At 42.1% G+C, this 19,225-nt stretch overlaps 1 protein-coding gene across 1 annotated transcript in view; it reads left to right on the forward strand.

Moving 5' to 3' along the window:
• The first annotated feature begins 6,608 nt into the window (after window positions 1-6,608).
• Window positions 6,609-19,225, forward strand: part of LOC136886639 (zinc finger protein 33B-like) — a 145,608-nt gene continuing 132,991 nt past the window's right edge. Inside the window, exon 1 of the mRNA XM_068230867.1 lies at window positions 6,609-7,823. Within this exon, the coding sequence (XP_068086968.1) occupies window positions 6,609-7,823 (1,215 nt within the window). The remainder of the gene's footprint in view (window positions 7,824-19,225) is intronic.

Consider the following 19,225-nt stretch of genomic DNA (forward strand, 5'->3'; position numbering starts at 1 on the left):
ACATCCCTCTATTCGTATGTTGAATAATGAGAATGATAATATTAGAGTCATTTGGTACCTCGTTATCGTACGGTTTCCGCATGGGACGATGTGACAGTAATACTTGGCGTGTTTGTTTACTTCGCTCGCGATGCGAGGGGGGCCATTGCCACGGTATTTCCCAACCGCTTCTCGTTATCTCATCTGTGTCAGTAGTCTGTTGAGGCTACTTTGCAACATTTCAAATCACATGTAAATAAAATATAAATGCTGATTCAATGGTATGGCATCAGCTGGATATCGTAAGATAGGAACTGTCCGTGGAATCCAGTTTTCGCATTTCACGAGAAACATTACCCAGTCCGAGCACCGGTCTCGGAAAAATGTATATAGCCGGAGTACGTCATCTTAGTTAAATCGGGAAGCCGACCGTAACATGGGTTATGCTCGGGCTCCCGATAGAAGGAAGCTATATCTTTGAACAACGGTTCGATTCAAATGGAATCGATCCGTAAATTATACCTCCAAAATGTCATTTTATTTCAGAAGCAACCCAGCAAGATATTGATACCACTTGCGGTATGGCAAGTGATTTGTGTATGTAACATGTGTGGAAATTTAAATGTCGTTGCCAAATGTATCAAAGTTTCATACGTCAGATGGCGTAATAAACCGCCCCTTCTGGCAAATTATTTCAAAGGAAACCACTCTCATAATCTTTTTATTGTAGTTAGATGATGCCCTTTTTAAAGTAACAGTCACTTCCTAGTCCTATCATGGAGTCCTTAAATTCAAGTTTACAATCGAGCCTTCCCTATTTTAATTTTAATTGCTCCGTTCATCCCCGTGTTCTATTATGCCGTTATATATATATTTGATGACTTAAATAATGAACCGACACCCCTGAGATAAATGCTACTCTGGGACTCGGGAGGTGGACGGGTGCAATACCCATTTTTTATTTTGTCGAGTTATAAATTTTTCTTCACAATGCATTTATAGGAGTCACTTAAACATGAAATCGAGAAGTTTTCAGCCATTCAAACACTATTTTGTGAAAATAAGTTTTTATAGATATCGGACATATGCTTTAGGGGAGAAAATTTGAACATACAGTAAACTAATTTGAATGTTAGGATGTGTAAAATATCCTTTGCACTCCATTTTTGTAACAGAGTATTCATCAGTCTGCATCTGGTGGCAGGGTCCGGTGTTGTGGTTCATTGACTCCAGTTAGTTCGGTCTCGGGCCATGTCTGCATGTAGTCTTCCAACTTTCAGGCCGTTGTGCACTTTATCAGTCTATGCTGCTTGGTTCGTCCCTAGCGCCTCTTTTCACCGACTTTCTGTGTAATACTCTGACTTTCCCAATGTATCGTCCTCTACACGCAACAGTTGCCCAAACCAGCGCACACGCCTTTCCCCAATTTTCTTCTGGATCGCTGCAATGCCAAAACGTTTTCTAATAACATCATTTGAAATGTGATCTAGTCTAGTTATGCCAGCCTTCCACCTAAGCAACTTCGTATCCATGATGCTTATTTGGCGTTGTACCTCTAGAGCTGGGCAGCATTCGTTGCCGTAGAAAACGACAGGATGGATATCGGTAGGACAGATATCAGTTCGGTAGAACTCAGTTTAGAGATGGCCCTTCGTCCAAAGTTCGGAAGGGCGCCTGTTGTCATTCTCCACTTCAGTCAGGCGTTGTTTATCCTTAAGTTGAATTCATCAGTAACTTGGCCATAATCATAGATTGAGGAGCCAATATACTTAAATATCTCTACTCGTCCTATATCTTCAACGTCAACATGCATGGTTCCAACGTCTCGACGATTTAATGCAATGTATTCTGTCTTATTCTTGTTGAGGCGCGGGGCTTATTGCGCTAGTCGATTGTTCCAGTCTTCTGTTTGACGCTGCAGGTCTAGCTTATTCTCTTCAGCCAAATGATATCATTTGCTTAGAGAAGTGTCCATGGTATTGGACTGCGCAGGTTTGTGGTAATTATGTCCATCACAAGAATAAGCTGCAGTGGTGATAAGCCGGGGCCTTGATGGACTCCTACAGTTATGCGGAAGTCATCAGACGCTCCTGCGGCAGCTTGAACACAACTCATTTGTTCTTTGTAGAGCAATTATACCCTCTCAGCAAGGTGCTCTGGAATGCCATGTACTTGTAGGGCTGACTGATTTGGTCATGAAGTACCCGATGGATGGCCTTTTAAGGGTCCAGAAATTTTTGATGAAGCCTCTTATTCTTTTCACGGTGTTTCTCAAGTAACAGTCCGGCAACATGGGTTTCTCCTATTGCGCCACAATTTTACACAAATCCAGCTTGGCTTGTTGTATGTTTGGCTAAATCGCTAATCCTTTTGTCGAAGATTTGTTCTAAGTCTCTCGTTGCGAGGCTCAGAAGTATGTTCGGGCCGTGATTAGAAAAATCGCCAGGGCTTCCCTTATTTCTGAATTGATACTCCGTCGCCAGTCTGTTTGTTTATGACCTTCTTTGATGATATGGCTGAAAAGCTTGCTTTAGCCACACTGCTGCATCCCCCCATTGAGAGAAACAAAACTCTGCTGGAAGATAATCGGGGCAGATGGCTTTCCCTGATTTCATTTCCTTCCGCATAGTCTGGACTTTAGTGACGTCATTTTCCTACGTTGGACCTTCCCAGCGGAGGTGATTAGGATTGGTAGATACGGAAATTCCATGATTGAAATGTTGTCAAAATAGTTTCGCCAGTGTACTCGCGCTTCCCGCCTGTCCAGTAGCAAATCGTCTGTTTCCTCATTGATGCCGTAAAAACTTTGGACTTCTGACGTTTTGCGTTGGATCGATTGGACTAGCCGTTAAAAATTCCGCTCGAAATCGCGCATGTCATGTTTCACATATAGACCTGCCTACCGGTTTGATTTTGTTACGGCAAATACCTCCTTCATTTTACGAGTGGCAGCCTCGTAGGCATTCCAACGAGCAAGAAACTTGTGGTACAGCTGCTTCTTCAACCGTACTGCATATTTAACATCTTCATTCCTTAGCCATATGTCATGTTTAATCCTTCGTTGCCGTCGCCCTGACTTAATTGTTCCAGGAATAGAGCGAAAGGCGTCTTTCAGTTTAGTCCGGCTCACTTCAACTATGGTGATTTGTGATTCTGTAACTTCTGCAACGACGTTAGTCTCCTTCTTCAGGGGCAACCATTTGATCCCAATTTGTCTATTTCCTGCGAAGTATTGGGCTCTTGGTGACTTTTTCCGCAGCTTAGATGATTGGTCTTTGTTGCATCGCAAGGATTTAATAAGGGACAACTGTTATCTCTAGAACATCTTCGAGATTTCGCTCTCTCACAAGGATGTAGTCAATGCGAATTGGATGGGAGCCACTGTAGTACTGAGTAGATGAATATCACTCTTTTTGAACCGTGTGTTTGCGATGATCAGTTTCTGCATAATCGCGAATTTGTTGGGCATCTTCGTTCTTTTCGCTAGTCCATGAACGGTATGGACTGTTTGTTCTTCTTTCCTCGGTCCGACACGTCCATTCAGATCAGCGGCAGCGATAAGATAGTCAGCGGTCTTCTTTTCTGGCGGTGCCCAGAACGCATCTTTGGTTTCCATGAGCACGTCAGTTTGTGGAGCGTTGCTGTGAAAAATTGGAATTTGCTTCTTTCCCCAGTGCGGACGAGTTACATCAAGCGATTGTCAAACTTTTGCACCTCGGAGACTGAACCGTCAAATTTAGCTGATGTGACAATGTCAACACCATGAACTGTCCTTCGGTTTCTGTTGTACACCAGTTAGTAACCACACCTCTTTTCCCATGACTTTTCTCCATTCCATCTTTTTTCCGCACCTCTCAGATGCCTACAAGCCTTCTCTCAAGTGCAGAGGCTTATTCGCCACTTCATCCAGGCATAATTCAATGATGGGATACAAAATGGGGGTACTAGCATGGTTAGCCGTCACAGCCCGTGGGTCGGTAACCCTAGCATTCTTTTCATGCTAACTGGGCCCTGCCAATGCGCGTTCATTCCAGGGGCTGCATTAACCTTGGCTCCGATACCATGAGAAATATTTCTGTAATGATATAACGGTATTATTTTACGGCCGGCTTGTCTTGAGCATTTTAGAGCTCATGACAGAAGGGAGTAACGCAGCTCCGGACATGGAGAACAGATGCCTTTTGCAGCCACTCCTCTAGAGAAGAAACGCTACCCTCTTTTCTGCATTAACTTCCAGAAATTTAGTGTACCTCTTCCGCCACCTGGTCCCTACTGAACGTCTCCATCTCCGCCAAAGTTGCCATTAAAGACTTTGTACATGTTTGGTACGCGAGAGCTTTTATATTTTGCTCAAGTTCATCGGCAGGCCAGCGGCGAACCCGTATCCGTCACCTGGGACGTGCCACGAGTTACAGCAATATAGCTGGTTCGTATAGAATATTTATCAATGCGAAATGAAACATTATTTTACTGAAAACTAATTGTGAACCTGATAAATTACTTGTCACAAGAATCACGTATTCACGTAAGGAAGAAGGGTTACAGACGTTTGCACCTTTGCTTGGCGTGATATGCCACAGAACGCATGACATACAATCCAGTGTCGTATTTTCTGCCCCCTGTTGTCTAGTGGTGTCAACATCAATATCTTGTTTGATGATCAAGAGATTTAATCTGTCATATCTGGAATCAATGTCCCCCTTTCATTTGTCCACTTATTTTCTCCAAAGAGTGCAGTAACAATACATGGTCGAGCCTCCCATTACTATGCTTGTGAGCCAGTCATGCATTCGACTGGGGCAAGTGAATTCATTTCATACAGCATGAATTGGAAAGTACCTGTTCATGTTACGATATATTTTAGCCTGCGTGATCGATTCTCCCATGTGGCAGTTGTAAGCGAATCTCACCTATAACCGTTCTTCCGTAGAATATGTAGAACTACTCTGTGGTGGGGAGACAGGCACAGAATTGGATGCTGTCCAACTATGTTTTCAATCCACTAAAAATAATCACGTTGCCCGTGATCTTTTGAAATAAATAGAATAACATTCCTTCCTTTACATAGCAGCAATATCCACTACAGTGCAATTCAACGTCTTGTCATCTCGAATTTTGGCTCAAGCCTTGATTTTCATGCTCCTTCTATCCGTATTGTTAAAGTAATACTTGTAAGAATATTCAAGGGCATGATAGGTTGCGTTTGGATTCAAAATCAGGATATTAGAACATTGTAATAAAACGCTACCACAAAAGCCATATTCTGTGTTGCCTTCATAATGTCTATAACAGCAGTGTCTTGAGGAGGAAAGACAGTATCAATGCTAGGGAGAGAGCCGTCGTATACTTGTTATATTTCAGCTTTTCCAGGATTTCATCAGTATTAGTGGTTTCCGTGTTAAATACAGCAATTAAGACGTAGAGTGATGTAGTACATGGTAGTAATTATGAACGTCCTTGTATAAACCTACCGTCCTATATATAGGTTGGCTATGTTTGATTGCACATCAAAGATACATATTTCGGAAAAGCGACACAGTGACATAATAAAATGCTATAGTGATATGATAACAATGTACAAATACAATATGTATATTTGTGTGACAAAATAACATTAATAAAAGATTAGCCATGTTTCAACAGATCTTGCTGAATGTCGGCAAACGTTCTCACCTTTATTAATATCTACAACACAGACATTCTCTCAAACAGCCTCAAGAACAAGGTCCTTTACAAAAATTATTACTTGCCTGCGACAAAGCGCAGAGTGGTTCAACAAGATCAAAACTCCAAAGCATATGCCGTTCTTTATGTAGGAGAACAGACTACGGATTTCGATAGAATAATATGTGCTGGATTAAAGAGCTTGTATGAGTATTTACATTTTTAGGCTGGACCACTTCTCATACTTTCTTCAAATGAGGTCTATTAACTCGTACATTTCTAAACCGTGACAAGCTTCTTGCGCGTGATATCGTGATTAAGAAAAGACGCAACACATTCTCGTTACAAGTGAGAGGTTTTGAATTTTAACCTCAGATAATGTTTACTCTCAGGAATGTAATGTTTATCAGTAACGAGCTCTCTGCACTGGATATCAGTGATTGGAATGTCCAGTAGCAAATCCCCTGTGTGATAGTTGTAGTGGAGTTGGCTGTTGAACTATTGGTCACATGGTTTTAATTTGTCACTGTAGATCGAGACCCGAGGTGAGCTATAGAGATCATCAAGCTCCGGACAGCGGATCAGCTAGTTTTAGTTGTAGTGTGTGCAGTGATATCCTGGCTGGGAAGTTGGACCTCTTGCGACATCTGAAGAGACACAAGGAAGATCGACCCTTCAAGTGCGATCACTGCAGAAAGGTGTTATGTAGCCGAAGCAGCTTGGCGGAACACCTCAGGATCCACATGCTCCAAGTGTGCGTATTTTCTGAAAAATGCTTTTCAAAGAGGAAAATGCTGACAGAGAACACGCGATTGCATACAGGTGCGATTATAAACGAATGCTCAGTATCTCATAAAACTTTCAGGAAAAGGCCGGATGGTATGCAGTCTCACACAGGCGATAAGCCATACCGCTGCAATGTCTGTAGCAAATCATTCATACTGACAGGCAATTTCACCAAACATATGCGGACCCATACAGGTGATAAGCAATACAGATGCGGTGTCTGTGGCAAGTTATTCATAAAGAAAGGCAGTCTGGCCGACCATATGCGGACCCATACAGGCGAGAGGCCATTCACTTGCCATGTCTGTAGCAAATCATTCATACAGAAAGGCAATCTCACCGAACATCTGCGGACCCATACAGGTGAGAGACCATACAGTTGCGGTGTCTGTGGCAAATCCTTCATACAGAAAGGCAAACTAACCGATCATATGCGGACCCATACAGGAGAGAAACCTCACAGCTGCAATATCTGTGGTAAATCATTCGCAACGAAAGGCATTCTAACCAGTCATATGCGGACCCATACAGGCGAGAAGCCATATAGTTGCAATATCTGTGGCAAATCATTCATAAAGAGAGGCAAACTGACCGATCACATGCGGACTCATACAGGCGAGAGGCCATACAGGTGCAATGTCTGTAGCAGATCATTCACTCTGAAAGGCATTCTAACGGGTCATATGCGGATCCATACAGGTGAGAAGGCATACAGTTGCAATGTCTGTGGCAAATCATTCATGAAGAAAGGCGGTCTAACAGAACATATGCGGACCCATACAGGTGAGAAGCCATATATTTGCCGTGTCTGTGGCAAATCATTCATAAAGAGAGGCAAACTAACCGATCATATGCGGACTCATACAGGCGAGAAGCCGTACAAATGCAATGTCTGTAGCAAATCATTCATAATGAAAGACATTCTAACGTGTCATATACGGACCCATACAGGCGAGACGCCTTTCAGTTGCAGTGTCTGTGGAAAATCATTCAGACAGAAAGGCAGTCTGACCGAACATATGCGGACCCATACAGGTGAGAAGCCATATAGCTGCCATGTCTGTGGCAAATCATTCATGAAGAGAGTCAAACTAACCGATCATATGAGGACTCATACAGGCGAGAAGCCGAACAATTGCAATGTCTGTAACAAATCATTCACTCTGAAAGGCATTCTAACAGTTCATATGCGGATCCATACAGGCGAGAAGCGTTTCAGTTGCAATGTCTGTGGCAAATCATTCATACTGAGAGGCAGTCTAACCGTACATATGCGGACCCATACAGGCGAGAAGCCATACACTTGCGGTGTCTGTGGCAAATCCTTCATACAGAAAGGCAAACTCAACGATCATATGCGGACTCATACAGGCGAGAAGCCGTACAAATGCAATGTGTGTAGCAAATCATTCATACTGAAAGACATTCTAACGTGTCATATAGGGACCCATACAGGCGAGAAGCCTTTCAGGTGCAATGTCTGTGGCAAATCATTCAGAAAGAAAGGCAGTCTGACCGAACATATGCGTACCCATACAGGCGAGAAGCCTTTCTGTTGCAATGTCTGTGGCAAATCATTCAGAAAGAAAGGCAGGCTCACCGTACATATGCGGACCCATACAGGCGAGAAGCCATACAGTGGCAATGTCTGTAGAAAAGCATTCTAATCGGTCTAATGTGGACCACTACAGGCGAGAAGCCATACAGGTTCAATGTCTATGCCAAATCAGTCATAATGAGAAGCAAACTAACCGGTCATATGCGGACCCATACAGGCGAGAAGCCATACAGCTGCAATGTCTGTGCCAAATCATTCATAATGAGATACAAATTAACCGATCATATGCGGACCATACAGGCGAAAAGCCTTAGAGCTGCAATATCTGTGGCAACTCATACATAATGAAAGGCAGTCTGACCGATCATGTGCGGACCCATACAGACGTGAAGCCAAACAGCTGCAATGTTTGTAGCACATCATTCATCCATAACAGCACACTCACTGTTCATATGCGGACACACACACAGAAAAGAAGTCATACTGTTGCAAAGTCTGTGGCAAATCATTCAGCCGGAAAGACACTCTATCTCATCATATGTGGACCCATACAGACGAGACTTTTGGTGGCGAATCCTTTAGCAGGGAAGACAACCATGCTATTCACATGCGTTCTCACACGGACGAAAAGCCTTACTCTTGCAATATCTGTGGCAAGTTATTCGGCAGTAAATCCGTCCATGCTATTCACTTGCGCTCACACATAGATGAGAAGTAATATTAATGTAACGTCTGTGGCAAGTAATTCAGCAGTGAATCCGTCAATGTAAGTCATAGACGGACACACACAGTTGAGAGGCCATACTCCTGCAACGTCTGTGGGAATTTCTTCAGCCAGAAAGTCCATCTATGCAGGTCACATGCGACCCTCACAGGCGATATACCACACAGCTGCTATGTGTTCGGCAAATCATTCATCCAGAAACGCGAGTTAGGAGATCACATGCGGACACACTTAGGCGAGAAGCCATATTGCTGCAATATCTGTGGCATTTTCTTCAGCATCAAAGTCAGCCTAGTAGTTCATATGCTGACTGGCACAAGGCAAGAAGCCAATCCCATGCAATGATTGAATCAGGGTGTTCAGCAGGAGATCCCACCTAGCACGTCGTATGCGGACTCACACGGGTGTAAGGCGCACTGGCGCAAAATCTGTTGCAAATCCCTCATCCAGAAAACCGACCTACCAGATCACATGCGGACTCACACAGGCCAGAAGCTATACTGGTGTTATGTCTGTGACAAATATACAGCCAAGAAGGTCCATTTAACATTTCAGATCAGAACACTCACGAGTGCTCTGATTTGCGATAAAATGTTAAGAGAATCATTTAAGTTAACCACGCACATATAAACCACACTGGTAAGATGCCGCACTTCACCGTGTTTCTTGGCAAATCGTTCTCACGCAGCACCACGCTGTCGGTTCACACGGGTGATACGGCGCACTAGCGTCACGTCACGTCGTGATTAAGCCGCACGTGATTTAATAACAATGTTATTTTGCTTAACGTCCCACTAACTACTACACAAGTGTCCGGAGTTCCACAAGACCTCTAATTCCGGAGATGTAGCAAGGCGCATGCGATCGCACACAGCAGAGAAGTAGTAAGCTCTTCAGCTAGAACAGCACCTTTGCTGCGACCTCATAACATACATCGGGGAGCGGTCCATCCTTTTGTACCATTTTCTCTGAGAGAAAATCTTCAGTTAACATAATGCTAGGTCCGTGTACGAAAAGAGCAAAGGTCATTTCATGAATTATCTCCTCATCAACCACAGATATATACAACCGCTTGTTCTCAACCATGGACGACCCTTTTTATGTTTTCGGACCAAAGTAGAAGTGTGCTCATCAACAGTCGTTTGGTAGCCGTCCAGAAATTAATTCGGATGAACACGGAAGGATCCTATGACAAAGAAAACTGGTAAAAGACTAGAAGCTCATGATAGAAGTATTCAGACTTATGAATAAACAATTCAAGGGAATTAGCAAGCGCCGAATCAAGTCATAATACGACGTAATTTAAGAAATTGTTGCTGAAACCTGAGCATATCTGTGCTCCCGTTTCCTACATGTCGTGTTTTCTTTTAATTATGAGTAGACCAGTAGCTCAAAACTGTACATGCTCCCTCGGCACTTGTACGATAATATTGTGTCTGTTAGCCGGTTCTGAATGCAAATTGAAAGTTCAACTTCAGTTCCCATAGCTATTCATGAATGTCACGTAATTCTCGAGGGGCGTCTTTAAGTAGGGACTCGTATGTTGACAGCTGCAGTATACTTTTCTCCATTTTAGTTTACCTGGGGGCAGTTAATTGGCCTCTCTCTTTTCTCTAACGGGGCCACAAGGAAGTTACTAAATATCTCTTATATCTCAACGTTGCAAGTGTTGAAGAGACATAGTGAGTAATGAACCCTTTTCGTCATGTCAAACTGGTGTTTGCCTGTTCCAGGTCTTCAGCATGAATTGTTAACTCTTGTATCTCAGTGGGTGTTAATGGCTCTTCGTCACTTCCAGACATGACTATTGGGGTATCAAGGAAGGCCCACATAAATTAAAAGCCTACATAATCTAACTATTTTATTCAATAAAATACAATGAAAATTGATGGCGGGTTTGTTAACAAATATGGCCATAAACAGTGTTCTGCGGTCAGTGATATTAATATAACGCTGCGGCTGGACGATTTCGAGTTGAAATTAATATCCACCACAAAAAAGTCTGAAGGGCTATTCACAGAAAACCAGTTTATGGTTAACTGGAAAACAACATGAGATTCAATCTGCTCAGCTCCATAAACAACTGTGCGTTATGCATCCGATTTCTCGATCGTATAAATATGAGGAAGTGTTTTCAATACCTTTTTAATTTAGGCCATCCACTGACTGTACATCAGCATAGGACGAGATACCTGGACCCTCAATGGAGTCTGAGAAACGTCGAAATGTACATCACTGAGCTATCATGGTCACCCACTATATTAATGTTTAAGGTTGAGGACCAAAGTGACCTATCGTTGAAGTTAATGGAATGTGTGTGATGACCACAGTGACCCTCAAAACAAGTGGACTTCAAGTGCCAGTGAATAATAGCGTAAAATTATCCAACATAAAATAGTGTTATTTGTATTGACTGAATGATGTTTCATGAACCGAAATAACAGGTTGAAGTCAGCGATTGGAATAAATTCATGAAAACCTGTGAAAAGAAATTATGTTAACATTTAGTTATAACCTTCAGTCAAACCCCAAAATAAACTCGACTCATGTGTAACCCTTACATATTTTAGGTCACGGAGTTCAACTGCATCCACTTATAGTCCTGCTAAAATATAAACACACAAAATATTACAACTCCTTTATAAACAACATGGCAAAAATCATGGGTATCCCATGGACTAATGGCAGGGTGCTACTACACCCTATGGAATACTATGTGGTACTGACTCATTGTGTCAAACAAACCTGTCATCTAGGAGCAGTTGGCTAGCTACGTAATTTCACGATCCTAGCATGGGAGAGCAATCCCAAGAATCCCTTCCATGCACTTCAACCACCATCCTGCTTTCCACTGAAGGACACGCCATCAGCAGTCCTTAACACCTAGCTGCACTATGAATATATAAAGAAATGGAAATCTTAATATCTAAGGACAACCTTCTGACACCAAAATAATTATTTAAACGCTCAGTGGCAATACGAACTATGACTGTGTTATGGAAACATCGAAACTAGAATACATAGACAAGTGTTCGGGAATGTTACTGAGAATCCACTCTTGTCATTTGCCTATGCAGTAGAATTGAAATTCAAATTACTCCCCATTTATTGTAACATAAATAATGTTATAACACGGGCCTCTATTTCCTAGAGGTTCCGCCGCATATAAATGTGAACACCTGTTATCTCGTCAAACAGGTTTATACCTGCCGCTCTCCACTGGCTTACACAAGTGAGCAAACCGATCTCGCCACGGATGGCCTTTTACTACAGCACAAATCATCGTCCAAATCCTTGTATTATCACAATATATCGGTCAACATTATTACCATCACGAATAATTTCAAGTCTAATGGGATCTGTAGAATTTGATATGCATTTCACTGGTACTAATGGAGTAATTGGATGAACAAAGAATCCCTCTGGATATACGAACCTGTTCTGTGTTCAAACCATGGACCTTACCATATTTCAAAACACTCTGTCCTGATTTTTCCCTCGAGCATTTTTACAAAGAAACCTCGGCATTATCTACACCATTACCTCTGGAGAATCTACTAGGAGCATGTCTCACAAACTGAGTCGCATGGTTTCATAACTACATGGACAAATAGAACTTATCTACCACCGACAGTTATGGACAGTTACGAAGTTTCTCACTTCACTTGGAAATACAATAGTCCAGACGCATATGACACTGACTTCAACATAGACCCCAAACCTCAATACACCGAACCCCGAGCTATCACCTCCTGAAAAATGTATCGCAGACTGACACTTCACAAAAAAGCATACCACATGGATGGTAACTATTTCTCATTCCATTACTTATTATTATTATTATTATTATTATTATTATTATTATTATTATTATTACTTCAAAATGTTTTGCCCCACTAAGGAGCGCGATTGTACTTATTTTGCAGATGGTTGTGCTTTCTTCTCTTGCCAGAGTTTCTTCCCTCTTTGTTCTTTATTATCTGTTCTTCCTTCTGTGTAACTGTGTACTCATCTTGGGTTCTCAGCAAAATGATGTTTGTTCACCAACGTTCTAAAGCTAGGCGTGTCCCATATAATTTCATCTGGGATGTTGATTTCTTGAAGGTCCTTTTCAATTTCGATTATCCAGTTATTCTGACTTCAAGCGAGGAGGCATTATTAAATTCTTTAGTGAGTCTTTCATCATCTATTCTTTGAATATGGCAATCAAACTTCAATCACCTTTTCCAAAGATTGTATCTGATATTTCCTCAATATGTTGATATAATTCCGGAGACCTCCTATTCATCCACACTCCTATACATACTGGGCCATGGTTTCCCTGAGGACTTTCCTATCTTGTTTTTCGATCATTTTAGATAATGATCTTTCTCGACTGATCAAGGTTTCTGACGTGTGTAATGTTTGAGGCTTAATTACGGTGTTATAATGCTTTAATATAGCGTTGCTTGATACTGATATTTTGTCGTACTTTTCCATGTGGTTCTATGGCCTACTTGTAATATAGAAATCTCTCTCTGTTTTCCACATGATTTAATGCAGATTGTTGGATGATTTCCCCAAGTATTTAAAATTATTTACCTGAGTAATTTTGCGAAAATGAGTTACCAGATTTTGTTTGTGTAATTATCGAGTAGATCCTCCCATGTATTGGGTTTTCTTATATGAGTTTTAGATTCGTTTTAGATGCAATTGCACGAAGTTTTCCAGGGAATGAATTCGTCCCTGCCTATTGTTGGATAAAATAATGAGACCTTTTGTGAAGGCCGAACATTTGATATGAATTTTATGAATAACTAGCTTCACGGAAAGTGTCTTGAGGACACCTCAGATGCTAAATATCTTAGTTATACTGCTGAGATAGATTAAAATCGCACTCTCCCCTGTCTTCAACTTATTAGCGTTATGAAATCAATTATTGTTATTAGTATGAGATAATATTTGTAAATATTATTTGTTTTAGTGATGTAGCCACACGCCAAATAAATAAATAAATAAATAAATAAATAAATAAATAAATATTGGAATTACTGACATGTACAAATTAGAAGTTGACCAGAACTTTCCAATTTGCATACTCAACTGATCCTACGTCTGTGGACATAAAATCCCACAAATTAACATACTTAAAATTCCTCTAAATTTCACTGCTATACTGCAAACACGTTCCTCATTACGTCTGATCAAATTTTATGAGAAATGCACTCAATCTAACGTCCCATTCTTTAAAAAAATATGAATAAATGTCGGTTATAACACAGTGACACTTCTACCATACGCAAGCATCGTAAATTTCTACTTGTGTCTTTTCAGCACAAAAATTAATAGCTGAAACTGTGATAAACATCCACTAAAATATTACAAGGTCAAATCAGACCTACACATAGCAAAATACACCATGCTACGTTGTAGAAGTTACTATAAAAATAATTTCGTGTGGCTATTTCTAGCCGAGTGCAGCCCTTGTAAGGCAGACCCTCCGATGAGGGTGGGCGACATCTGCCACGTGTAGGGAACTGCGTGTTATTGTGTTATGTGTGGTGTGTGAGATGCAAGGATACTGGGGACAGCACAGACACCCAGTGCCCGGGCCATTGGAATTAACTAATGAAGGTTAAAATCCCCGACCCGGCCGGGAATCGAACCTGGGGCCCTCTGAACCGAAGGCCAGTACGTTGACCATTCAGCCAACGAGTCGGACTGTAGAATTTACTGGAATACACAGACTATATTTAACTCTTATCAGCTCCCATTTTCTGCTCAACTTCGTCCTCTGTATGTACAGGTTTACTGGTTTATGTTACGCAAGTTTTCATAATAATATTTTGCTCTTTGATTATATTATTTCTATTATTCACTTAATTTTAAGAATCTGAAAGACAACACAAAATATATAGCCTTGCAATTTACTGGACACTCTAATAATATGCATTCAGGAAAGTCGCCGAGACTAGAATCTTCGCCGTCCAAAAATCAAGGTCATGTGTTTAGTGGTTGAACACCCTCAGTGCTATCCAACATCCAGATCATCTCCCGTGATGACATTGAGACTCTCACAGTAGAGCTCAATCAATAAGCCACTAGTTACTGCATTTAGATTTGTGGAGCCTTCCAGCATCAACATGTGAATTTTCTGGTTGGTGACATCAAGAGTCATAATACAACATGGGGCTACCCAGGTACCGAAGAAAGAGGAGAAGCTGGCGTAGAATGGACAGATTCGTGCAATCTATTTCTACAGCATGATAAAAAACTTCCAGTATCATTCAACAGTGCGAGATGGAGGATGGATATTATCCAGATATTAAATTACAGTATCTGCGTAAGCAAACATATATCTCGGTTTTCAGCGAAATCAGTGGGGCAAACAATCCCTCATCGTCCTGTTATATGCCAGATATATGCTGCAATCTGACCGCAGACAGTTCCTTTTCATACATACATCTTCATTACAGACTTTTATGCCTTTCATCGTTCAGTCTGCGACTCTCTGTGAATTTACAAAACGCCACCACAAAATTCTGTTTGCAACTAGTTCTGTGGCCTCGTCTTAGTTCAATACATCTTACCTTTAAATCGTTAGAATCTGAGTGCCTTTTCGAAGATGATGTCATTTTAAGAAGGCTGATTGGGAGAAATGTATTATTTCACTGCACGAGAACATTCTGAATATGGAGCATTTTCCTTAATGTGATGATTTTGTAAATATCGTGAAATTTTTCTCGTATCTCAATTCGCTGACGGTGAACACTATATACAAAAACTATTGAAATATTGAGAAACTATCGTGATCTCTTTGACAACGATCATTTGAGATCCGATACCGTCCAAGCTGGGGAAGATTTCTTAAAAGCGATATCTAATAACAGGAGCGATGGGGACACTGATCTAATCAAGGATAGCCAGAAAGGCTGGAGGTTTCTTAAACGTCTGAGTTGTAACCAACCAGTTACAGAGGGTCATGCGAATGTTACAGCTAAACAGATTGCCCACCAGCTCGTGGAAAATGGTAAACCTCACCAACAGACTTCAAAATGTTACGGTCAGAAGAATTAGAGTCTAGTCATCTTATGTGGCTTTTCTGTATGGCAGCCATTGGCAGTTGTAAGAGCGGTAAGAGAGTGGGGACACACGACATCAAGTAACAGCAGATTATCCACGAACCTACTACGCTGCCGTAGCATGGGGAGAGGTGTTACTCCCACGAGCTGCGTCCCAGGTGGCGTGTAGGGGGTTCTTACCTGGCTTTCCCGTCGACGTGAGCGAAATAATATAGCTCTCGCGGACCAAACACACAGATCTCTGTGCGTGGAAGACGAGACCAAGGGATGCTGAATTTTGAACCAAATTACTTGTGCTTAGTTCCACTATCCTTGCGATTAGTACCACAAACTGAGGAATACCATGGGTCTGTTAGAGGATCACTGTGTATTTATAGTACCCATGTATAGTACCCATCACTATGACGGAGGCTAACCCTTTGCCTAGATTCGGTTAGAGGATCCAAGGGAGATAAAAGAAGCTAACGTCGCTCGGGTGTTTCAGCATCTGGTTGTGGAAACATGGGTGTGCGTTCCGAGGAACACCACCGGATAGTACGAGTCCCAGAGATTTGTACAACTATATGACGAACACCATGGGTTGCGATCCAAGGAACATCTGAAGTCTAGGTTTTATATGTCATTAGTACCCACTGTGTGAGGAAAACAACGGGAATGTACGGGTCCCTCAGATTTGCACAACTATGTGACGAACACCATGGGATTGCGTTCCGAGGAACAGCACGGGTCTGGGATTTTCCTGACATTCTTACCCACTATGTGGGGAAGACCACGGGATAGAACGGGTCCCTGAGACTTCTGAAACTATGTGACGAACAGCATGGGATTGCGTTCCGAGGAACAGCACGGGTCTGGGATTTTCCTGACATTCTTACCCACTATGTGGGGACGACCACGGGATAGAACGGGTCCCTGAGACTTCGGAAACTATGTGACGAACAGCATGGGTCTGGGATGTACCTGTGATAAGTACGCACTGTCAGAAACACCACAGTATAGTACGGGTCCCTGTGATTAGTTCTCACTCTGTGAGGAACACCATGGGATAGGACGGGTCCCTGTGATTAGTTCCCACTCTGTGAGGAACACCACGGGATAGTACGGGTCCCTGACACTTGTACAACTATGTGACGAACACCATGGGCTCGCGTTCTCAGGATCACCACTGGTCTGTGTTTTACTTGTCATTAGTACGCACTATATGAGGAACACCAGTACAGGTCCCTGTGATTAGTACCAATATGTGATGAACACCATGGGATAGTACGGGTCCCTCTGATTAGTAACACAATGTGAGGAATACCATGGGATGGTACGGGTCCCCGTAATTAGTTCGCACTCTGTGATGAACATTACGGGATACTACGGATCCCTGTGAATAGTACAAATGTGTGAGGAGCACCACGGTATAATACGGCTCCCTATTATTAGTACCGCTATATGAGGAACACCAGGGTATAGTACGGGTCCCTGTGATTAGTACCACTATGGGAGGAACACCACGGGATAGTACGGGTCCCTGAGATTTGAACAACTATGTGAGGAAGACCATGTGCTTCGTTCCGAGGAGCATCACGGTATAGTACGGGTTCCTGTGATTAGTTACGCTATGTGATGAACATCATGGGTCCGCGTTGCATGGAACACCACTGGTCTAGGATTCACCTGAAATTAGTACCCACTATGTGAGGAACACCACCGGATAATACGGGTCCATGTGATTAGTACCACTATGTGATGAATTCCAGGGGTTTGCGTTTTGAGGAAAACCACAGGTCTGCCGTTTACCTGTCATTAGTACCACAATATGAGGAACACCATGGGTCCGCGTTGCATATAACACCACTGGTCTAGGATTTACCTGAAATTAGTACCCACTATGTGAGGGACACCATGTGCTTCGTTCCGAGGAGCACGACGGTATAGTACGGGTCCCTGTGATTAGTTACTATTTGTGAGGAACATCATGGGTCCGCGTTGCATGTAACACCACTGATCTAGGATTTACCTGTGATTAGTACCCACTTTGTGAGGAAGACCCCTGTATAGTTCGTGTCACTGAGATTTGTACAACTATGCGATGAATACCATGGGTTTGCGTTCCTAAGAAAACCACGGGTCTCGTGTTCACCTGTCATTAGTACCACAATGTGAGGAACACCATGGAGAATCATGGGTCTGGGATTTACCTGGCATTAGTACCCACTATGTGACGAACACTACGCGATAGTACGAGTCCCTGAGATTTGTACAACTATGTGACGATCACCGTGGGTTCGCGTTCCCAGGAACACCATGGGTCTGGGGGTCACCTGTCATTAGTACCCACTATATGAGGAACACCACGGGATTGTACGGGGTCCTGTGATTAGTACCACTATGTGATGAACACAATGGGTTTGTGTTTCGAGGAACACCACGGGTCTGGGGTTTACCTGTCATTCGAACAACTATGTGAACATCCGGACGGATAGTACTGTTCCCTGAGATTTGTATAACTGTGTGAGGTACATTTTGGGTTTGCCTCCGAGGAACACTACGGGTCTGGGTTTTACTTCTCATTAATGCCCATTATGTGAGGAACACCAAGTGTGTGGGTTTTACCTCTCATTAATACCACAGTGTGAGGAACCCCGCGGGATAATACGGGTCCCGGTGATTAGTACCAACTATGTGGGTAACACCACGGTATAGTACGGGTCACTGTGATTACTATTCAATATGTCAAGGAATACCGCGGGGTAGAACGGGTCCCTGTGAATAGTACCCACTATGTGGGGAACACTATGGGTTTGAGTTGCCTATAGGTTGCACCCTTTTGTGTGGAACACCGAATGTTTACGTTATTTTCTAGAAATACCGTTCTCACAACATAAGGTAAATGTCAAGAGTGTTAGCACGACCAGGGATAAAATAAGCAAAAGGACGACTTACGAATTATCCCAACAGAAGTCCGTCGCTGATTGAGGAAGCTCTGGACACAAGAGGCCTAGCGAATCAACTAAAATAAGCTTAATTAACTAATTGGCTGAAATAATAACTCAAATTAAATTGATCAAACAAAATTTAATTAGGTAAATAATTTAAGAATTTTCGACCTCAAAACTAATTTTTTTATAAAATCAATTACCACTGCACAATGAACGTGAACACCTTTCAGAATAATTAATCAAGGATATCAATTGAAAATAAATTATTTTAACACTAACTCAAATTGCCAGGAGGCAGAAAATCTTTTTGAACAATAAACAAACGTAGATCAATAGAAGATTAAAATCTTAAGACAACTATTACTGAAAGAAAGCTGAAATTTCCCTAATGAATTTCTCGGTTACTCCAGGGCTGCATTAAAATTAAATTAAATCCTCCAAAAAGCATAACTTCAGTTAACACCATGAAATCATCCGAAACATGGACATAAATCCATAAATAGGATAAATAACCCTAATATTC

The sequence above is a fragment of the Anabrus simplex genome, chromosome X, assembly GCF_040414725.1.
Source record: "Anabrus simplex isolate iqAnaSimp1 chromosome X, ASM4041472v1, whole genome shotgun sequence".
In the NCBI taxonomy this organism is placed as follows: Eukaryota; Metazoa; Arthropoda; class Insecta; order Orthoptera; family Tettigoniidae; genus Anabrus; species Anabrus simplex.